Here is a 25,179-nt window from a genome sequence, read left to right as displayed (position 1 = left end):
GACAAGTAGAAATAAAACATAAACTGAAATAAAAATGTACATATATCAGTTGAATTTTTGCAGACAAGTAGAAGTACAGCATGAACTTAAATAAAACTGTACATATATCAGTTGAATTTTGCAGACAAGTAGAAATAAAACATAAACTGAAACATAACTGGACATATATCAGTTGAATTTTTGCAGACAAGTAGAAATACAGCATGAACTTAAATAAAACTGTACATATATCAGTTGAATTTTGCAGACAAGAAAGAATAAAGAAAAAACTTATGTAATACAGTATTTATATCAACAGTAACTAAATTTTGCAAACAGATTTCAGTTGAATTTTGCAGACAAGTAGAAATTAAGCATACACTTGAATTTGAATTTTAATAATGTACATGATACATCAGTTAAATTTTGCACACAAGTAAGACTAAAGATTAAACCTATGTAATTCTGTCATTGAATCTGTTCAATTTTGAAGACAAGTAGAAATAAAGAAAATATGATATAATATAATAAAACCGCAACATTAACTGCATTTTGCAGACAGACTACAGAAACTGTTAGATTTTGCAGACAAGTAATAATAATAAAAAAAAATGGAATGCTGTACATAAATCAACAGTAACTGCATTTTGCAAAGAGATTTCAGTTGAATTTTGCAGACATGTAGAAATAAATAAACGATGGTATAATATAATAAAACCACAGCATTTTGCAGACAAAAGTAAGAACAAAGAATAAACATTTGGAATACTGTACATATATCAACAGTAACTGCATTTTGCAGACAGATTTCAGTTATATTTTGCAGACAAGTAGAAATAAGCATAGACTGATAAAATAATGTACAAGATATATCAGTAGAATTTTGCAGACAGGTAAGAATAAAGAATAATTGTGTTAAAAGATGATATCAAAGTAAAAGAAATCAGAAACATTCACTTTGCTTGTCTTATTTGAATACGTCAAAGTGTTAGTAACTCCTTTATTTGCCCTTATACTGTTTTCATATTTATCTTTTATTAATGATAAGATTTAAATGAGAATTATAGTTATAGAATTTTCAAAATGTTATTTTAAATAATACAGTTAATAATAAAAACCATTATTAATAAGAACAAATAATGATTATGATAATAATAATTATTACTGATATTAGATTTCTATCATTATTACCATCTTTTATTATTATTAATAATTGTAAATGATATTTTGAATATTTTATGAACCATAATTCTCATTTAAATCTTAGTCTTAAAATATAGTACAAAATCAGTGACATAATAAAAACATTATCAGTTCACTCAACCATCCCTTTATACATCTACACCTTTTGTTCTTTACATATAGTGTCTGCAAAATCCAATATCCTTCTTTACCTATGTTGTCTGCAAAATCCTTCTTTGTGTATAGTGTCTGCAGTACTTGTCTGCAAAGTATACCGTCCCGTACAAAAGTCGTCAGCGTAACAATAAAAGCGGAAAAAGAAATCAACTAACTGTACACAATTTTTATTCTGTTTTGAGTATTTATGATGATTGATGCAGAAGACATACGTCTTTTCATAGATGGGTTGACACTTGATGTTAATGTTTTTAACTTTGAACAGCTTGTTACATTTCCTGCCGCTTTCAGTGACCTTGGTAAAGTTAATAAAGTTAGTGATGCTAAGTCTGTGGAACTGGAACGCCCATGTGGAAAGTTAAAGGACTTCATCAAAAGAATATCTGACGATTTTAGTAAAGATGAACAACTACATGTAGGCATAGGAAATAGAGATCAATATAATTGCACCTTTACTAATCCTACCAGGTGTTCTGTATTACAAAAGTGGATCTGTTGTGACATTTTGATACAAGCAAAACTGTATTATCTGCACTATTATTTACCTACTGGTACTTCGTTTTATTATTGGCTTGTTAAAAGTTAATTTTTTACCATATGTAAGTTGACAGAATCATAGGAACCATGTCTTGACGGGTAAATCAAACACAAATGAATAAATCTTTAATGATTTTGTTGTGCAAAAAAGTATGATATTGTGTCTTTCATTTTCCACTCAATTGTGTAATTGCAAGGGAAGTAAACTAATAGATCTCTACTTATAAGTACTAGCCCAAGGCAAGAGTTGTCATTCTTTGTGGATCACAACTTTAAATTAAAGAATAAAACTTCTGTTATTGATATTAACAAAACTATCATAAACTTCACATTTGTGAAATCATTTTTGGTTATTTCAAGGACTTGGAAATTAATTTCTAGACTTTATTTAATGTAATTCTATCACTGAAAATTTTAAGGCCTATCTCTACTACATGTAAGCACCACTTTCTTTATCAGTTCTAGAGATAGCTGTTTATGAACTAGGCTGGTTCATTAATCATTTGAACACAATACAAACTAGTTCTTGCTACAGTAGCGGTTCTCATATCGGGTAGTCTAAATAATGAGACCTCGGGCAGACCGATTTTATATTTTGATATTTTACGTTGTCTACCTAGAGGTCTCAACCAGAAACAATCAAAACTGTGGTGGAAACTGGGCAATTGAAATTACGATTTAGATCTATCAGTAGTCACGATTTTTCTTTAGCCCTAACTGCTTACCTGTTGTTTTAAATCATAAATAGTAAATAAAAAACATAAGAACAGGACATATTTATCAAGAATTTCTGTTGTAAACAATTTAAACCTCTAACGTTTCAATCGTCTTCATGTAATGGCGGTTGGAGGCGTGACCATTGAAAACGCTTCGTGTAGTAATGTGTTTACCGGTGAACGGCCATTTTCCAATATGTAGTACACTCATGTTAAACCTTGGCAATTTTTTAACTGCCATTGTTTGAATTTTTCTCAAGAAATCTCGGTAATATATACATCATTGAAAAGGAAAAATTACAGGCTTTCTGTGTATGTATTTCTTTTTTTTATCCGTTGCATTATTATAACATAATTCCCGCCCAACGGATTCCATTAGGTGTTACTTACGCAAAGAAGAGGACAGTGCTACCACATTCTTTACCTTTTCTGGTTTGTACTCGGAGGCGGATATCGACAAGTCAAAACAATATAACAATATTCAACTCTCGAGTACAATTATTTGGACTACATATCGGGGGGCCTGGGTAGCTCAATTGGTAGAGCTTTGGCACGGTAACGTGAAGATCTGAAGTTTGATTCCCGGTCGAGGCTGCACATTTTTCCCGAGACTTACATTTGGGGGCTCGTCCGGGATGCTGACCCTTGGAGCCCATGTGGGGGGAAGCAGTTTGGCTGGGGTGTGCATCTGAATTCATCTGAGTTAAAAGTCTGCGGCCATCAATGGCCAGGAGTGCCAATGTCTCGCAATAACAGGGAAGGTGTGTAGTGGTTCTTGTATCAGGTGGCCTCGGTTGGCACAGTAAGCTAAAGCTCCAAGGTTCGATTCCCGGTCGAGGCTGCACATTTTTAGCTCGACTTTTCGAAGAAAAAGTAGAGCTGTTGCACTCACCCCAGTGTCAGCGTCGCCATCGCCGTTGGTTAAAGTTTTTGATAAGTCAAATATCGCTGTTACTATCAAAGCTATTGACTTGAAACTTAAAATACTTATTTACTGCCAAAGTCTACACCAGGAGAAACAATACCCATAACTCTGATTTGAATTTTGACAGAATTATGCCCCTTTTTAACTTAGAATTTTTGGTTAAAGATTTTGATATTTAAAGTCAACTATGTGTGTTACTAGCAAAGCTATTGACTTGAAACTTAAAATACTTACTTACTATCAAAGTCTACACCAGGAGAAACAATCCCCATAACTCTGATTTGAATTTTGACAGAATAATGCCCCTTTTTAACTTAGAATTTTTATGCCTCCAGCATCTACTGATACTGGACTCCAGGAGGCATATAGTGATTGTCCTGTCTGTTCGTCCGTCCGTCCATACGCGGTTAACCAAATGGGACCATTTCGTCTAGCATCAATACCTCTTACTAGAATGACTTGATACTAATGCAGATGTTACCTGTGACCGTTCCTCATCTTCAGACATCACCTGACCTCAGTTTGACCTTGACCTCATTTTGGACTTAGGTTGCTTTATATGGGCCATCTCTTGGTTAACCAAATGGGACCGTTTCGTCTAGCATCAATACCCCTTACAAGAATTAATTGATACTAATACATATGTAAACTGTGACCATTCCTCATCTTCAAACATCACCTGACCTCAGTTTGGCCTTGACCTCATTTTGGACTTAGGTTGCTTTATATGGGCCATCTCTTGGTTAACCAAATGGGACCGTTTCATCTAGCATCAATACCCCTTACAAGAATTAATTGATACTAATACGTATGTAAACTGTGACCATTCCTCATCTTCAAACATCACCTGGCCTCAGTTTGACCTTGACCTTGACCTCATTTTAGACTTAGGTGCAAAATCTATCGACAAGGATGCCACTGGGGACATCAAGCCTTTATTGAACGCAGCTCCTTGTTTATAAATGAGAAGGTTTTGGTGGGGATATTGTAGTTCCCGGGTAGCACTTTTAAATAGGTTTCGAATCATGTGCATGATATTTACACAATATATTAAATAAAAAAACTTACGCCCTGATTTATAATTTTTGTTTACCTTTCCACTTTCACTTTCAAACAACAAAGTGACGTAGCGCGATCGCGTGATTGGGCACACTGGTACTGTGATTTATCTTCCATTATTTCGGTCCTTCTTTAGAAGCTTAATGGTAAGATTGCCTGTCACAAATAATATGAAATAAGGCAAAGCCTTAAAGCGAGCTCAATAAAATAAGGTTTTGCTAAAAAAAGTATATATTACAAAGATACTACAGGCCTTTTTTTCATCAATTTGGGAATGCCACCGACACCGGTGGAATTGGGAAAATGTCCTCGGAAATTATCTTAATTGGGACAATTTGCAAATTGCCAAAATCTACATAAATGTGTTTTTGTGTGAAATGTTAATGAATTGCATTTCAGTAATTGTTCAACAGTATTATAATTTACCTAAATATACATACAAATTAGCAAAACTATCTTAAAACAGCAAAACCCTTAAAAGGTATAATCATTTGGGAATTTTAAATTCAACTTTGGGAAAAAAACATACTTTTTGGCATTGGGATTACCTCCTTTTACCGGAGGTAGATTTATAGGGAAAAAAAGCCCTGTACTATTACTATTCACTACTCAAAAAAAAGTGAAAATTAGCCTGGGTGATGTGGATTCAAAAACTAGGTCACTCGCTCAAATCAAAGGAAAAGCTTGTTAATACTGTAGAGGCCACATTTATGACCCTATCTTCATGAAACTTTGTTAGAATGTTTATTTTGATGATCCCTAGGTCAAGTTTGAATCTGGGTCATGTGGGGTCAAAAAGTAGGTCACATGCTCAAATCACATGAAAAGCTTGTTAGCCTGTAGAGGCCACATTTATGATACTTTCTTCATGAAACTTGGTATGAATGTTTATCTTGATGATCTCTATGCCATGCTCTGAATCTGGGTCATGTGGGGTCCAAAACTAGGTCACCTGGTCAAATCCAAGGAAAAGTCTATTAAGGTGAGCAATCCAGGGTCATCATGACCCTCTTGTTATCTCCCTTATGTATAAAAGTTTGTCCTGAGAATAACTTGAAAATGATTGACTTTATACTTAACACATTTATTAAGGTCTTTGAGAGGTAGTGCAGTAACTAAGAACCATAGCTAAATATAATTGTATTTAACCCTGTTTTAGAATTGCCTCCTTTTTGGATATTTGCTTTGCAGAGCATCCATTGGTGTTACCCATTGCCTTGTTGGGTCAGTATGTCAATGGTCACAGTTATCTTGACACTGAAAAATGGTTTCCGCTCAATAACTAGGGAATGCTATGGCCTACAGTGGTCAGACTTTGTAGGATGATTGTCTGTTGTCACTGTTTTGTATTGGGGATCAGTAGATCAAAGATCATGGCTACAAGAAAGATTGTGTCTACATTGGTCAAACTTGATAGGATGATCGCTTGTGGTCAGTATATTTAAAAAGTAACAGATTATTATTAGATTTCTGTGAAACTTTGACAAAATGTTGTGATAATGAAGTTTCATTTATCATGCAAGGCTTTCTTACTCGTATTATGGTGATTGAAAGTTCTTGAATGTGTTTTTCTTATAGAAAAGCGAAGGAGCAAAAAGAAAATCAGTGTCATCAGGTGATGGCCACATTGCAAAGCAAAGGAAAGGAAATCAGGAGAGAAAGTTTGTTAAGGATAATGAACCTGAACAGGAGGTACGTAATGACTTGCCTTAATTTATTGGCAGTGGCTAGGTAGCCGGTTCCGACTACCTAGACCACAGGTCTACGTTGCCAGCTCTATATATACATACCGTATATGAACATGTAAGTCAAGGTAGCCGGCTTTAATAAATAGTATCATAAAGGATCATTAAATTGGTTAAATAAATTACATTTCTTGTGATTTATTTACTATTTGTGATTTACATGTTTATTTCGCCACATTTACGCACTCTTAACATGCTTATCATATCAGACAAGATTTTGTTATGTTATCAACAAATGACCAGAGAGTCGTTACCCATGCGTGTTTAAATGGCATGTTTATAAATTTTTAAGATAAAGTTTTTAAAGAATTTTTAGCTGGACTATACGAAGTATATGGAGAGCTTTCCTACTCCCGGCATCGGCATCCTCCCATGTCCCCACCTTGGTTGAATTTTTTTACACTTTCTTTTTTTCTCATCTCTGTAATTACTTGATGGATTTGTTTCAAACTTAAAATAGTTATTCCTCATCATCACCCTCATCATATGACACAAGGTCCATAACTCTGGTACCAATATTTAATGAATTATCCCCCACTTTTACTTAGAATTTCAGGTTAAAGTTCTGATGCACTTTCATTCTGTCTCACTTATTACTAAATGGATTTGATTCCGACTTGATATAGTTGTTCAACATCATCACTCACATCATATTACACAAGAGCCATAACTCTTGCACCAATAATTGATGGATTATCTCCCCTTTTTACTTAGAATTTCAGGTTAAAGTTTTGGTGCACTTTCACTCTATCTCAGTTATTACTAAATGGATTTTATTCAAACTTAAAATAGTTGTTTCACCTTATCACCCACATCATATGACACAAGATGCATAACTCTGGCACCAATCTTTCATGAATTATGCCCCTTTTACTTAGAATTTCAGGTTAATATTGATGCATTTTCATTCTACCTTAATTATTACTAAATGGATTTGATTCAAACTGAAAGTATTTGTTCCACATCATCACCCACATCATATGACACAAGGTGTATAACTCTTGCACCAATATTTTATGAATTATTTCCCCTTTTTGCTTAGAATTATACTTATTTAGTGTTTTGATACACTTTATCTCTCTTATAACTTAATATTTTTGACACAGACTCGAGCTATTGTGCAATATCTTCATCCACATTGGAGTCATTAAACACTCCAGTGACAGCTCCAGCTTCCTCAGATGTGCCCAGTTTCACCAGCCAGCATCGAAATAGTCGAGCGCGCTGTCTCCTGTGACAGCTCTTGTTGTTGTTATATATTGAAAAACATATTTGATAGATGATGTCAACTGTCTGCGATCCATTAGATTTAGGTCTGTCATGTTACGAGTACTTCAGTTTTAATCATCTTTCACATTTAGCTCATATGTTCAAACAAACAATTAGAACCAATCAAAATTATTGACTAATAAACAAATTGGCGGTATGTTCAGTAGAGCCGTATCATTTAATGTTTTTTGATGTTCTTTGTTTTGCCCTTTTGTTTTTTTACTGTTTGTTTTGTTTTGTTTTAAGAATGAATCACGGTATCTCAAATATGCATCAAGTTCTTTTTAACATGAAAAAATGTCGGCCGATATGATATGAGTGCGTAAATACGGCGAAATAAACAGGTAAATCACAAATAGTAAATAATGAAGTACAAGAAATGTAATTTATTTAACTAACATAATGATCCTTTATAATACTGTTTGTTAAAGCCGGCTACCTTGACTTACAAGATACAAGAAGATTTATTTAACGTCGGATAAGTACAAACATATAACACTAGCTTAGAGCTATTTTCTGACAAGTAAATAGTTACTTACATTTTCATATATACGATATGTATATATAGAGCCGCCTACCTAGACTGTTAGGCTGGGTAGCCAGAACTGGCTACATAGACTCTTGGTCTAGGTAGCCGGAACCGGCTACCTAGCCACAGACTGATTTATTAGTGTAGCTGAGTGGTTAAGGTTGCGGACTTCAAATCACTGAACACTCATCATTGTTAGGATTGAATCCAGCAGGGGCTGAATTGTAAGTTCACCTGAACCAAAGTTTCATGATGAGCTGTTGTGATCAACTTTCATCCCGTGTCTGTCTGTCCATGGTCCATCAACAATTGGCTGTTTACCACAATAGAGGCAGCATATTTAGCTCAACAGGTCACATTTTGCTCAAGGTGACCTATTGACCATCCACACCTTTCTTCAAAAGACCTCCTACTAAATCATTGGGCAAATTTAAATTTGGTGTAAAAAAAAAATTGTTTGTTTCCGGTATCCCAACCTACCCAAAATTTTTGGCCTGACCCTAAATGTTTTTATGGCCTTGGAGAATATTGTTATCAACTTTCTAACAAAAAGTTGCAAAAATTCACTTTTTATGCTTTTAAACGTGGTCAGTGATGTTAGAAACCAACTTACTGATGCTCATAACCCCCTTATTGTACCCCCCGACAACAAAGTTGTAAGGGGCGGTATACTGGTTTCAGGTTGTCTGTCTGACCGTCTGTCTGTCTGTCCATCTGGCCATCTGTCCTTAGACGCAATCTTGTGCGCACCATCTCTCCTTATCCCCTTGACAGAATTTAATGAAACTTCACACAAGTGATCAGTACCAACAATAGTTGTGCATGGGGCATGTTAGGTTCTTTTAGAAAAAAAATTTGCAGAGTTATGGGACTTTGTTTTTTTGTTACTATACTATTTACATAGACACAATCTTGTGCGCACCATCTCTCCTCATCCCCTTGACACAATTTAATGAAACTTCACACAAGTGGTCAGTACCAACAGTAGTTGTGCATGGGGCATGTTAGGTTCTTTCAGTGACAAAAATTGCAGAGTTATGGGACTTTGTTTCTTGTTAACATACTATGTACATACAGTCTGCATATGCAGTCTTGTGCGTGCCTAATCTACCAAACCCTTACACACAATTTAATGAAACTTCACACAAGTGATCAGTACCAACCCTAGTTGTGCATGCTGCATGTTACATTCTTTTAGATAAATATTCTGCATAGTTATGGGACTTTGTTTTTTGTTACTATACTGTATACATACAGTCTATATACATACAGTCCACATAATTATGCAATCTTGTGTGCATCAGATTGCAATGTACTGTGTCAGTGCATGCGGGGGGTACATTCATCACCTTTAGTGATAGCTCTAGTTTGTATATATTTTTTGACATAAAATTAATTTCCGAAAAGTCTCACTTAATAAAAACAATCCCCCCACCCCCCTGCAAAAAAATTTTTTTTCCGACCTACCTACCCTATTTTTTTTTAGCATGTTACCGCAAAAACAAAGAATTTTTTTTAGGCCTTGGTCCCACAGGAATGTTCCTTGTGGTCCCCCTTCAAAGAATTTCATTCAAACATTTAAAAAATCTTTTTGTCAAAAACTTCCCACCCGATTTTGATATAATTTCACACAAATGATCCATGGTGACCCTCTCCAAAATTTTTTGAGTCGGCTAAACGCTGTCAAGCGTTTGACGAGTCCTTCCTATCACACAATTTCTCATTCTTAAATGGCCTCACAACACAGCGAAGTGATGTAGTTCCATTGGATTGTCTCTAATTTCAAAGAGTTCATTGATCGAATGAAGTTCATTTATGTCAATCCTATTTGCTATGACCAATATACGATGTAATCTGTGATATTTATGACTTGTAATTGTGCAATACTCGAATAAAGCCACGTATTTTCTTCCGCGGTAACTCATTAAGCATAAACACGCATAACGATTCTACGGGATTTGGTAATACATTTGCGCATATGATTATGGTGACGAATTTTATGCCCTTTTGTCAAAAAATAGCAAATATGATGTTCACAAATTCAAATAAAAACTGCATATTAACTTATTAGCCAAATTATCCATTTGTTACCCTGTCCGTTTCAAAAAATAATCTTTAAAATCATTGCGCAAATAACAAATTTATTGTGCTGTGCATTTTATGAATTGCGCAAACTTACAAAGCTTGCGTAACATCCAGCGAAAGACAAAATATAGTTCCAGAACATACTGCTAGTATTTTATTGAGTGGGTACCTCTGAAAGCATTGGAATGTCTCTTATCAAAGAGTTTACCACATCGATGAAATTAAATTATGACAGCTTCATTTTAAATGACCCGAATAAGATATGTGCAGTATTTTAATTCTTCCGCGAGACTTCGCGGATGAATCCTAACTACATTCTGGACACTTCTCGGTGAACACACGTGACCTGTTTATTACAATGCTTCTACGACTTTGCGTGGGTTGAATTTTGCAGTCAGTAAACGGATAAATTATCGGAAGAAGAAGCTCTTACTGGTTTGTTTAGTTACTACTGATATTAAAAATGATATTAATTCTTATTTTTCGAGAAATAAACAAATCGGCGAAACATTCAATTGTATTTTCTTGTAGTTTTTGAAATCGAAAGTAGATCGTCTATGTTTGGCTGCTTTGACGAAACGAAACAACTTTTTTATGAAAAGATTTAAATAGGAGGTAATTTAACCGTAAACTTCAATGTCAGATACTGCCAATTGCTGCTAAATGTCTTCGTATCATCACAATTTGTAAAATATATTGTTGAAACTGGAGAAAAGTGTAATCGTATCCGGATATAATATTTTGGGTAAATATCAAGCTGTGTTATGAAATTTTAACATTCAAGTAACATACATGATAGATATTATTGTAACAGAAATGATTCTAGAATTTATTTTTATTACACCTACATATAATCTATGTCAGACTTGTATTCTAGTCCTGAGGCATGATCTGAAAGTAAAAAGATGAGGTGACAGTCATACTTTGGATATTGTAATACTAGAAAGAATCTAGATCGTAACCTTTCTGGAATTTTGACTGGTTTGGATAATTTGCTTACGATTCAGGTTCGCAAAAAAATGAAACCGTCACCCATTCTGCTTTTCATGATGACACATGGGTTGATTTTTGCAGTCAGTAAGCGGATAAATTATCCCGGAAAGAGCTCTTACTGATTTGTTTAATTACTACTGATTTTAAAAATGATTTTATTTCTTATTTTTCCAGAAATAAACAAATCGGCAAAACATTAAATTGTATTTTCTTGTAGTTTTTGAAATCGAAAGTAGATCGTCTATGTTAGAGTGCTTTGACGAAACGAAACAATTTTTTTATGAAATGATTTAAATAATTTCACCGTAACCTTCAATGTCAGATACTGCCAATTGCTGCTAAACTGTCTTCATATCATCACAATTTGTAAAACATATTGTTGAAACTGGAGATTTTGGCGGTATAAAAGAAAGTGTAATCATATCTGGATATAATATTTTGGGTAAATATCGAGCTGTGTTATGAAATTTAAACATTAAAGTAACAGACATGATAGATATTATTGTAACAGAAATGATTCTAGAATTTATTTTTTTAATACATACATAGAATCAATATCAGACTTATATTCTAGTGCTGAGGCATGACCTGAAAGTAAAAATATGAAGTGACAGTCATCCATACTTTGAATATTGTAATACTAAAAAGAATCTAGGTAATATTTAGAAATTGAAACATAAAATTTTCAGTTAGAAATCGCACCAAAGGCTGTATCAAGGGTCTACATTTTCAAAATTTCCTTGTGGTTATACCCCAAACCCTACTTGCAGGAGGGGGGTATCCTCCCACACCCTCCCCCCATATTGCCACTTTACAGTTTGATACATTTTACCCTTTTACCACCTGCCACAATGCCCATTTCAAAATCTGACTGCAGTTCAAAGCGGGAAGGAACACCCCTCCGCACACCCACCCTGCTACGGACCACGTAAAAATGGCTCAAACATTTTTTCAGCCCAGTCTGGGCCTGTCTGTCTACATGAATCAAAACAGATAATTGAAAGTACATAGACTTGGGGACTACTGACATGGTTTTGAAGGGGTTAACAGGTCTGAAATAGAATAAATGATGGTTTTAACTAAAAAAAAAAGCTGCATTTATTAATATTGGTTATCTTTTCCGAAATTGGTAGCTAGTCCGAGTAACTTCTCTTAGTTTCGAATGCGCAGTTTTCCCGTCAGTGTAAACATTCATGACACTATATATTGACACTCAGAAACATTTACATATCTTTAAAGGCAAAAGTAATTATACTTTAAATTCACATCTCTTATAATATATGATTGAACAATACCTAGCGTGTGACACGGTTATTGCCAGGCCCCTTATCTGTAAAATATCTGAACAGTGCTTTCGTCCATCCGTTACAAATTGTATGTGGCAATCCGCGCTATAAAATTTTAATATATAAATTTTCATAATTATTCAAATTTTATCATGTGCGAATATATACCAGCCGATAATTGCCTGTTTTGGTAATGCCGGAGGCAAATGTTTACTGGAAAAATATTCATAGTCATGGGCAGTATCTTAGTGTCACCTGTCAAATTGTAGTTTGTACAGAGCTCCAGATAAGCTGCGTATTTGCGTATTTACGCAATTAAAATTGCAGAAAACCCAATTGAATTCATACAGTGTGCGTACTGAAACGCAATTAAAATTCCTAATACCCAATTCGTAAAAAATAGCTTGCGTATCGCATTTTCCTTATAACTAGAACGGGTACGAGACTTTAACGCTAGATTTGACTGACTGGTTATACGTTACTGCAGAACAGGTTGCAATTTATCGGAAAAATAACAGGACCATTCAGTCGGCTGATCGGTGTTATTTGGACGCTTTGTAAACAATTTTACGCCGATAAAATGTAAAGAGGTTGCAGGAAAAAACATTGTTGCAGCACAATCCCAAATTAGTGGGATATTTTGCTGTTCAACAATGACAGTTATCTGTTTGTGACGATGTAGTGTCACCAATACTGGATGACATCTTTTGGGAGAATGCATATTGCTGTGACCACATCGTTCGGGATATTGTGGATGAACTGATCTCAGACTGCATTAAAAGTGAAAAAGAAAACAACAGTATGAATCATTCATTACAATTTTAAATACATTTTTGTATTAAACATTGAAGGGCGCCATTAAAATACTTAGTCAGTCCTGTTTAATGATATATACCATGTATACTGTAAGCAAAAAAATACTCAATTGTTAGTGCGAGATTGGTAAAATACCCAATTGGTTTTAGCAAATACCCAATTACTTCTGAACAGGCTGGGTAATGATATTATTTTTACCCAATTCAAATTTCCAATACCCAATTCAGACAAAAAGTGATGGGTAAATACCCAATTGCACCAAAAGCTTATCTGGAGCTCTGTTGTACTTTCAACATTTTTAGCTCACCTGAGCACGAAGTGCTCAAAGGTGAGCTTTAGTGATCACCCTGTGTCCGGCGTCCGTCGTCGTCCGTCGTCCGTCCGTCCGTCCGTCCGTCCGTCCGTCGTCAACAATTTGACTGTTAACACTCTAGAGGTCACATTTTTGACCCAATCTTAATGAAACTTGGTCAGAATGTTACCCTCAATAAAATCTTGGACGAGTTCGATATTGGGTCATCTGGGGTCAAAAACTAGGTCATCAGGTCAAATCAAAGGAAAAGCTTGTTAACACTCTAGAGGTCACATTTTTGGCCCAATCTTAATGAAACTTGGTCAGAATGTTACCCTCAATAAAATCTTGGACGAGTTCGATATTATGTCATCTGGGGTCAAAAACTAGGTCATCAGGTCAAATCAAAGGAAAAGCTTGTTAACACTCTAGAGGTCACAATTTTGGCCCAATCTTAATGAAACTTGGTCAGGATGTTACCCTCAATAAAATCTTGGACGAGTTCGATATTGGGTCATCTGGGGTCAAAAACTAGGTCACCAGGTCAAATCAAAGAAAAGCTTGTTAACACTCTAGAGGTCACATTTTTGGCCCAATCTTAATGAAACTTGGTCAGAATGTTACCCTTAATAAAATCTTGGACGAGTTCGATATTTGGTTATCTGGGATCATAAACTAGGTCACCAGGTCAAATCAAAGGAAAAGCTTGTTAACACTGTTGAAGCCGCATTTATGACTGTATCTTCATGAAACTTGGTCAGATTGTTAATATTGATGATCTTAAGGTCCAGTTTGAATCTGGGTCATGTAGGATAAAAAACTAGGTCACCAAGCCAAATCAAATGAAAAGCTAGTTTACACTAGAGGCCACATTTATGACCATACCTTAATGAAACTTGGTCAAATCTTGATGATCTATAGCTCAAGTTCAAATCTGGGTTAGGTGGGGTCAAAAACTAGGTCACTAGGTCATATCAAAGGAAAAGCTTGTTAACACTCTAGAGGCCACATTTATGACTATATCTTCATGAAACTTAGTCAGAATATTAAACTTGATGATCTTTAGGGCAATTTTGAATCTGGGTCATGTCGGGTCAAAAACTAGGTCACCGGGTCAAATCAAAGGAAAAGCTAATTAACACTGTAGAGGCCACGTTTATGACCATATCTTAATGAAACTTGGTCAGAATGTTAATCTTGATAATCTTTAGGTCAAGTTTAAATCTGGGTCAGATGGAGTCAAAAACTAGGTCACTAGGTCATATCAAAGGAAAAGCTTGTTAACACTCTAGAGGCCACATTTTTGACTATATCTTCATGAAACTTAGTCAGAATGTTAAACTTGATGGTCTTTAGGTCAAGTTCGAATCTGGGTCATGTCGGGTCAAAAACTAGGTCACGGGGGTTAAATAAAAGGAATAGTTAGTTAACACTTTAGAGGCCACATTTATGACCATATCTTAATGAAACTTGGTCAGAATGTTAATCTTGATGATCTATAGGTCAAGTTTAAATCTGGGTCAGGTGTGTTAAAAAACTAGGTCACTAGGTCAAATCAAAGGAAAAGCTTGTTAAGACTCTAGAGGCCAGATTTATGACTGTATCTTCATGAAACTTAATCAGAATGTTAATCTTGATTATCTTTAGGTCAAGTTCGAATCTGGGTCATGTGGGGGCAAAAACTAGGTCACCGGGTCAAATCAAAGGAAAAGCTAGTTAACACTTTAGAGGCTACATTTATGACCATATCTTAATGAAACTTGGTCAGAATGTTGATCTTGATGATCTTTAGGTCAATAGGTCAGGTGAGCGATACAGGGCCTTCATGGCCCTCTTGTTATTTTTGCGAACCACTCTTCAATTTTAGAGAAATATATTGTGTTTAAATACTTGTATAATGTCAATCAAAGTTTTACTAGGCATCGATTGAATGTCCATTTCATCTATTGTAACAAAATCTCTGTTCAGTTGGGGAAAAAAACTAAAACCAAACTGAAACTGGTAGACTATACTACCAGTACATCAATCATTAGCCGACTCTCAGGCCCTTCAGGCCTTTGATCAAATTATTCCAATTTGTCAAAAAACATGGCCGCCAGAGGGTGTTGTCACTGCTACTATGGGGCTTGGTGAATGTTCCCTATAGGTATATACATTGTAGTGGAAACTTTAAATGTCATTGCGTCAGATACTGCCTGCCTGATTTTGAAATAAATTCATGCAGATATTTTACTATTCTAAAAGTAAACAATTTTCTGTAATACATGTAGGAGGTAAATACAGTGATGTTTTAAGGCTTTGTTAATTGATAAGAACATTGAAATCCTGTTTTCCTGTTGGACTCCAGTTTTTAGCTCGACTATTCGAAGAATAGTCTAGCTATTCTACTCACCCTGGCGTCGGCGTCGGCGTCGGCGTCACACCTTGGTTAAGTTTTTGCATGCAAGTACATACAGCCATCAATTAAAGGCATATAGCTTTGAAACTTATTTTTTCTTTTTCTAGGTCAATTACCAACCTCTCTGGGTCAAGTCCCATAACTCTGACATGTATTTTGAGCAAATTATGCCCCCTTTTGGACTTAGAAAATTTTGGTTAAAGGTTTACATGCAAGTTACTATCTCCAAAACTAATGCAGATATTGATTTGAAACTTCACATGTGCCTTCGGGGTTATAAAACTAGTTGATAGCAGCAAGTCCCGTAACTCTGACTTTCATTTTGGCCAAATTATGCCCCCTTTTGGACTTAGAAAATTCTGGTTAAAGTTTTGCGTGCAAGTACATACAGCTATTTCTAAAAGGCATATAGATTTGAAACTTATTTTTTCTTTTTCTAGATCAATTACCAACCTCACTGGGTCAAGTCCCATAACTCTGACATGTTTTTTGAGCAAATTATGCCCCCTTTTAGACTTAGAAAATTTTGGTTAAAGTTTTACATGCAAGTTATTATCTCCAAACTAATGCAGATATTGATTTGAAACTTCACATGTGCCTTCGGGGTTATAAAACTAGTTGATAGCAGCAAGTCCCATAACTCTGACCTTTATTTTGGCCAAATTATGTCCCCTTTTGGACTTTGCAAATTCTGGTTAAAGTTTTGCGTGCAAGTACATACAGCTATTACTAAAAGGCATATAGATTTGAAACTTATTTTTTCTTTTTCTAGATCAATTACCAACCTCACTGGGTCAAGACCCATAACTCTGACATGTATTTTGAGCAAATTATGCCCCCTTTTAGACTTAGAAAATTCTGGTTGAAGTTTTACATGCAAGTTTCTATCTCCAAAACTAATACAGATATTGAACTGAAACTTCACATGTGCCTTCGGGGTTATAAAACTAGTTGATAGCAGCAAGTCCCATAACTGATATGCATTTTGGTCAAATTATTCCCCCTTTTGAACTTAAAACTCTTTTGATATTTAACCTTTTTGGGTAATATTTTCCTGCTTCTGGGACAATATTTCGAATAGTCGAGCTTGGCTGTCTTACGGACAGCTCTTGTTTAGCTTTGGATTCCTTCTTTTGCAGACCCTTGTGAGAGTGCTCTCAGTTTTAATAAGACATTCCATTATTAATAAACTGGCTTATGATATTTACATTGAAATTTACAGTGGGTTTGTCATATCAAAATATTAACAATGTAAACAAATTACTGCTATTTTGTCAAGTTAAGTTTTGATGTTTTGTAGCTCGATTTACATGGAGATGAAGCAAAAGAAACAATTAAACAGCTCAACAACTTCTTTGCAAAAGATAATTTGCTTCAGCTGGAAAAAGTCTTAGAGAAGTCAAGAGATAAAGCTGAGTTAGAGATTGGTCTAGGAATCCACATTATTTCAAAACTTGCAGGGATAGCATGTACATGTGAAAACAAGAGTAAGCTTTCATGCCCATGTGGATGTGGCCAGTATCTTCAAGGAAATGACAAGATGTGGATTGGTAGGTTACGATTATTATTATTAGAGGTCAAGGTCACAATTGGAGGTCAAAGGTGAACAGGGCTTTTTTCCTGTCCGGTCCATAACTCTGCCATCAATAAAGGGATTTTAATATTACTTGGCACAAATGTACCGCATAATAAGACTGTGTCCTGCACAACTTTCAGACCAAGGTCACACTTGGCAGTCATATGTTAACATGGCATGAACAAGGTCTGTTTCGTTTCCGGTCCTTAACTATGTCATTCATGAAAGGATTTTAATATCCCTTGGCACAAATATTCCCCATAATGAGACGATGTGTCATGCACAAATCCCGGACCCCTGGCTCAAAGGTCAAGGTCACAATTGGAGGTCAAAGGTCAGCAGGGCTTTTTTCCTGTCCAGTCCATAACTCTTACCATCCATGAAGGGATTTTAATATTACTTGGTACGAATGTTTCCCATGATGAGACGACATGCCATGCGCATAACTGGTAACAAATGTTCGGGGGCCTCCGTGGCCGAGTGGTTAAGGTCGCTGACTTCAAATCACTTGCCCCTCATCGATGTGGGTTCGAGCCTCACTCGGGGCATTGAATTCTTCATGTGAGGAAGCCGTCCAGCAGGCTTACGGAAAGTCGGTGGTTCTACCCAGGTGCCCGCTCGTGATGAAATAATGATCGGACGGGCACCTGGGGTCTTCCTCCACCATCTAAAGCTGGAAAGTCACCATATGACCTATAATTGTGTCGGTGCAACGTTAAGCCCAACAAAAAAACAAATGTTCACCACCATGAGGCATCCTTGTTTTTAGAATTATGTCCCTTTGTTGTTACTATAAATAGATTATATTGTAACTTTTTTATTACTGGTCATAGGGAAAAATCAAGATCATTTTTCTGTGGTACAACAAGGATGCTACATCCAATTTTTAGCTCATCAGAGGCCCAGAGCACAAAGTGCTCAAGGTGAGCTATTGTGACCGGTTATTGTCCGGCGTGCGTCTTCCGTCAACATTAAATTTTGCCTTGTGAACACACTAGAGGCCACATTTGTGGTCCAATCTTTATGAAACTTGGTCAGAATGTTAATATTGATGATTCCTAGGTCAAGTTTGAAACTGGGTCATGTTGGGTCAAAAACTGTCAGTAGGCCAGATCAAAGGGAAAGCATGTGGACACTCTAGAGGCCACATTTATGACTTAATCGTAATGAAACTTGGTCAGAATGTTTGTCGTGATGATCTCTAGGTCAAGTTTGAAACTGGGTCATATGGGATCAAAATCTAGGTCAGTAGTCCAGATCAAAGGAAAAGCTTTTGAACACTCCAGAGGCCACATTTGTGACCCAATCTTTATGAAACTTGATTAGAATGTTTGTCTTGATGATCTCTAGGTCAAGTTTGAAACTGGGTCATGTGGGGTCAAATACTAGGTCAGTAGGTCAGATTAAAGGAAAAGCTTGTGAACACTGTAGAGGCCACATTTGTGACCCAATCTTTATGAAACTTGGTCAGAATGTTTGTCTTGTTGATCTCTATGTCAAGTTTGGATCTGGGTGATGTGAGGCCAAAAACTAGGTCAGTAGGCCAGATCAACTCTGATGAGCAATATATAGGGCCATCATGGCCCTCTTGTTAGGTGTATTTTGACATATCTCTACCTGGTAAAGAGTTTCTTTTGTGAAATTATATTATATAGATTTTTTTTATGCCCCCGAAGGGAGGCATATAGTTTTTGAACCGTCTGTCAGTCTGTCGGTCTGTCAGTCTGTCCGCAATTTTCGTGTCCGGTCCATATCTTTGTCATCGATGGATGGATTTTCAAATAACTTGGCATGAATGTGTACCACAGTAAGACGACGTGTCGCGCGCAAGACCCAGGTCCGTAGCTCAAAGATCAAGGTCACACTTAGACATTAAAGGACAGTGCATTGATGGGTGTGTCCGGTCCATATCTTTGTCATCAATGGATGGATTTTCAAATAACTTGGCATGAATGTGTACCACAGTAAGACGTGTCGCGCGCAAGACCCAGGTCCGTAGCTCAAAGGTCAAGGTCACACTTAGACATTAAAGGATAGTGCATTGATGGGCGTGTCCGGTCCATATCTTTGTCATCGATGGATGGATTTTCAAATAACTTGGCATGAATGTGTACCACAGTAAGACGACGTGTTGCGTGTTGGTCCATATCTTTGTCATCGATGGATGGATTTTCAAATAACTTGGCATGAATGTGTACCACAGTAAGTCGTGTCGCGCGCAAGACCCAGGTCCGTAGCTCAAAGGTCAAGGTCACACTTAGACATTAAAGGATAGTGCATTGATGGGCGTGTCCGGTCCATATCTTTGTCATCGATGGATGGATTTTCAAATAACTTGGCATGAATGTGTACCACAGTAAGACGACGTGTTGCGTGTTGGTCCATATCTTTGTCATCGATGGATGGATTTTCAAATAACTTGGCATGAATGTGTACCACAGTAAGACGTGTCGCGCGCAAGACCCAGGTCCGTAGCTCAAAGGTCAAGGTCACACTTAGACATTAAAGGATAGTGCATTGATGGGCGTGTCCGGTCCATATCTTTGTCATCGATGGATGGATTTTCAAATAACTTGGCATGAATGTGTACCACAGTAAGACGACGTGTTGCGTGTTGGTCCATATCTTTGTCATCGATGGATGGATTTTCAAATAACTTGGCATGAATGTGTACCACAGTAAGTCGTGTCGCGCGCAAGACCCAGGTCCGTAGCTCAAAGGTCAAGGTCACACTTAGACATTAAAGGATAGTGCATTGATGGGCGTGTCCGGTCCATATCTTTGTCATCGATGGATGGATTTTCAAATAACTTGGCATGAATGTGTACCACAGTAAGACGACGTGTTGCGTGTTGGTCCATATCTTTGTCATCGATGGATGGATTTTCAAATAACTTGGCATGAATGTGTACCACAGTAAGACGTGTCGCGCGCAAGACCCAGGTCCGTAGCTCAAAGGTCAAGGTCACACTTAGACATTAAAGGATAGTGCATTGATGGGCGTGTCCGGTCCATATCTTTGTCATCGATGGATGGATTTTCAAATAACTTGGCATGAATGTGTACCACAGTAAGACGACGTGTTGCGCGCAAGACCCAGGTCCGTAGCTCAAAGGTCAAGGTCACACTTAGACATTAAAGGATAGTGCATTGATCAAAGGTCAAGGTCACACTTAGACATTAAAGGATAGTGCATTGATGGGCGTGTCCGGTCCATATCTTTGTCAACCATGGATGGATTTTCAAATAACTTGGCATGAATGTGTTCCACAGTAAGACGACGTCGTGCGCAAGACCCAGGTCCGTAGCTCAAAGGTCAAGGTCACACTTAGACGTTAAAGGTCATTTTTCATGATAGTGCATTGATGGGCGTGTCCGGTCCATATCTTTGTCATTCATGCATGGATTTTAAAATAACTACGCATGAATGTGTGGCACAGTAAGACGACATGTCGCGCGCAAGACCCAGCTCAGTAGGTCAAAGGTCCTAAACTCTAACATCGGCCATAACTACTCATTCAAAGTGCCATCGGGGGCATATGTCATCCTATGGAGACAGCTCTTGTTTAGGACTTATTTCCCTTTGTTGTTACTATATATAACTTATATGGTAACTTTTTTATAATCGGCCAAAAAATTCCATATGAAAACAACTGTAGGTTTTTATATATGCAAATTTTAATCCAAGTGTTTTGTTATAACATATTATATATATAGTACAATATTGTTATATATCATTGACAGATATCAGTTCATTATGTTATACTGCAGTAGAGAAAATTAGGTGCATTCCAGTAGGGGACTTTGTATTGCATGGCAATACTTCATTCACTTTTTCGAAGACAGAACGTATATTGTTTTGCTCATGTTGGACGTGCATAGCATAGTTTCAGATGGCTCGCTTCAATGCCAGGGTCACACTTGGGTGTCAAAGGTCATACCTTCGGGCGTACATTGCTCCGCATTGCAATGCTTTTGTTAACTTAGAAATTCTGGTTAAAGTTTGCATGTAAGCAAGGTTTCTCAGAAAATTCTTTTGTCAAAATTCTTTTTTTAATTTAGAAATTTTGCATTTAGAAATGTTTCTCTGAAACTACTTTGCCTATTCTATCAAACTGCACACATGTCTTCTGCATTATAAGTTGATGTCACAGGATATATTACATAACTCTGGCTTATATAATCAATATACCCCTCCCCTTGAAGAAGGAGGGGTATATTGATTTGCAGATGTTGGTCGGTCTGTCGGTATGTAGACCAATCCGTTTACGGATGATAACTCAAGAACGCTTGGGCCTAGGATCATGAAAGTTGATATGGAGGTTGGTCATAACCAGCAGCTGAACCCTATTGATTTTGAGATTTGTAGGTCAAAGGTCAAGGTCACAGTGACCCGGTACAGTTAAACGATTTCTGGATGATAACTCAAGAACACTTGGGCCTATGTCATGAAAGCTGATAGGGAGGTTGGTCATGACCAGCAGATGACCCCTATTGATTTTGAGGTCAGTAGGTCAAGGTCTCAGTTACCAGGAACAGTTGAAAGATTTCTAGATGGTAACACAAGAACACTTGGGCCTAGGATCATGAAAGTTGATAGGGAGGTTAATGATGACCAGCAGATGACCCCTATTGATTTTTAGGTCAAAGGTCAAGGTCACAGTGGCCTGGAATAGTTAAACTACTTGAGAATGGGCCTAGGATCACGAAACTTGATAGGGAAGTTTATCATGATCAGCAGATGACCCCTATTGATTTTGGGTTCAGTAGGTCAAATGTCAAGGTCACAGTGATCCAGAACAGTTAAAACAGTTTCCGGATGATAACTCAAGAATGCTTGGGCCTAGGATCTTTAAACTAAATAGGGAGGTTGCTTTGAGCAGCAGATGACCCCTATTGATTTTGAGGTTAATAGGCCAAAGGTCAAGGTCACATTGACCCAGAACTGTAGAGCTTTTCTTTGTACAGTCCCCATATAATTTTTGTTCCTTGTGTAATTACTGAATGCATGATTAATTGACCTCACAGGTCAAGTTACATGACTATAACTTACATTTTGACATAATTATGGCCTTTTTAACTTTAGAATTTTGTGAACCTTTTGAATATTAGGAACTTTCTTCGGAACTATTGTACTGAATACCCTTTGGTAGTCTTTGGCACCATTGAATCACCATTTTGAGCCGGGTTCCATATCTCCCACTTGCAGTTTTTAATTTCTATTTTTTTACTAAAAAAATTTACTAGTAAGTAAGTATTAGATGGTTGGAGCTTCAAATAGTTGAGCACACTGTCATTAGACAGCCCTTGGTTTAAAAAAGAGATTATCAGAATATTTGCTGTCTTTTTTTTGCCCATTCTTAAACTTTCAACATTAATTTTATGAAAGGATTAAGAAATTTCTTTACCTCATAAGTTAAAGATGCATAGCACAATGTATGTATAAGTTGTAGGTGACCATTAAGAGTTGTGTGTTGAAATAGACCTATAATGAAGCATAATTGTATTCAGGTTCAGACACCACTTGGTATGGAGAACTGGACATAATATCTGGAAGTCCAACCAGCGGCGACACTGTAGCAATAACTGTGGCAAATGAGTTGGAAAGTTCAGAGGTGGAGGACGATGATGACGACGAGGAAGAATATATAGGGGAGGAGATGGAAGACGTGTCAGATGGAATTTCTGGAGATTTCCCAAATGTGGAGTCGAAATTTTCAGGAACAAATCAGAGAATCAACCAAACTGTGGCACAAGCTGTTGTGTTTGCTTTTACAGAATACAATCGCCATAGAGAGAAAGAGGATTGTATTCCATCAATAATAATTGATAAGAACTGTTTCCGTTTTGTTATATACAACCCTGTTGATGACAAGTTGGTTGTATCTAACTTAATAAATTACAAGAAAAAAGAATTTAATCCCAAAAATATTTTTAGATCAATTTTAGTGCTTTGGATAATTCTAAATCACAGACTTTTTTTTGCAAAGTCACCAAGTTCTCTCCAGTTTTATTTAAAAAGTGGGTTTCATGAAAAGATGTCGCACATACATAATTATAAAAAGTTGAATGACTATTCAAAACATATAGTTTGCAGATCTAAAAACAAATTTGATAGTTATGATGATTCAATAAATGCAGTTGATTTAGAAACGTATGAATGGTTCATGCAAAAGCTGTAGAAAATTGTGTAAAAAAGTAGGTAATGTCATTCAAGCCAATTTAAAGCGGAGTTTTGACGTCATTTTAGTTGGTCATCCATAAGCAAATAACTCCACCCACTAAGTTTAAGGGGAAACATATTGATGTTGTTTGTCCTGTCTCGATTGATGTCACATAGTTTTCATTTTTTAGCTCACCTGAGCACGAAGTGCTCGAGGTGAGCTTTTGTGATCACCCTGTGTCCGTCGTCCGTCATCGTCAACAATTTGACTGTTAACACTCTAGAGGTCACAATATTGGCCCAATCTTAATGAAACTTGGTCAGAATGTTACACTCGATAAAATCTTGGACGAATTCGATATTGGGTCATCTGGGGTCAAAAACTAGGTCACCAGGTCAAATCAAAGGAAAAGCTTGTTAACAGTCTCTAGAGGCCACATTTATGACCATATCTTAATGCAACATGGTCAGAGTGTTAATCTTGATGCTTTAGGTCAAGTTCAGATCTTGGTCAGGTGGGGTCAGAAACTAGGTCACCAGGTCAAATCAAACGAAAAGCTTGTTAACACTCTAGAGGCCACATTTATGACAATATCTCTGTGAAACTTGATCAGAATATTAATCTTGATGATCGTAAGATAAAGTTCAAATCTGGGTCAGGTGGATTTGAAAATTAGGTCACCAGGTCAAATCAAAGGAAAAGCTTGTTAACACTCTTGAGGCCACATTTATGACCGTATCTTCATGAATCTTGGTCAAAATGTTAACCTTGATGATCTTTATGTCAGGTACGAATCTGGGTCATGTGGAATGTGACCTACTTTCTTGGTTTTAGCTCACCTGAGCACGAAATGCTTTTGTGATCGCCCTATGTCCGTTGTCTGTGGTCACCAACAATTTGACTGTTATCACTCAAGAGGTCACAATTTTGGCCCAATTTTAATGAAACTTGGTCAAAATGTTACCCTCAATAAAATCTTGGACGAGTTTGATATTGGGTCATCTTGGGTCAAAAACTAGGTCACCAGGTCAAATCAAGGAAAAACTTGTTAACACTCTTAGAGGCCACATTTATGACAATATCTCTATGAAACTTGATCTGAATGTTAATCTTGATGATCTTTAAATAAAATTCAAATCTGGGTCAGGTGGGGTCAAAAACTAGATCACAAGGTCAAATCAAAGGAAAAGCTTGTTAACACTAAAAATAAAAATAAACACATTTATGATAATATCTCTATTAAATTTGGTTAGAATGTTTGTCTTGATGATCTTTAGGTCAGTTTCGAATCTGGGTCATGTGGGGTCTAAAACTAGATCACCAGATCAGATCAAAGGAAAAGCTAGTTAAAACTCTAGAGGCCACATTTATGTCCATATCTTGATGAACCTTGGTCAGAACGTTAACCTTGATGATATTTAGGTCACATTCAAATCTGGGTCAGGTGGGTC

At 36.6% G+C, this 25,179-nt stretch overlaps 1 protein-coding gene across 1 annotated transcript; it reads left to right on the top strand.

Annotated features, from left to right (window-relative positions):
* Positions 1-1,448: 1,448 nt before the first annotated feature.
* On the top strand, positions 1,449-24,929 carry LOC123557770 (uncharacterized). The gene is made up of 4 exons (XM_053544128.1): positions 1,449-1,753; positions 6,154-6,267; positions 17,289-17,538; positions 23,076-24,929. The coding sequence occupies exons 1-4, from the start codon at positions 1,526-1,528 to the stop codon at positions 23,744-23,746; spliced, it is 1,263 nt and encodes a 420-aa protein (XP_053400103.1). The 5' UTR covers positions 1,449-1,525; the 3' UTR covers positions 23,747-24,929.
* Positions 24,930-25,179: the final 250 nt, after the last annotated feature.

Source organism: Mercenaria mercenaria, chromosome 5, assembly GCF_021730395.1.
Source record: "Mercenaria mercenaria strain notata chromosome 5, MADL_Memer_1, whole genome shotgun sequence".
In the NCBI taxonomy this organism is placed as follows: Eukaryota; Metazoa; Mollusca; class Bivalvia; order Venerida; family Veneridae; genus Mercenaria; species Mercenaria mercenaria.
This window is presented reverse-complemented; position numbering and strand designations above follow the sequence as displayed.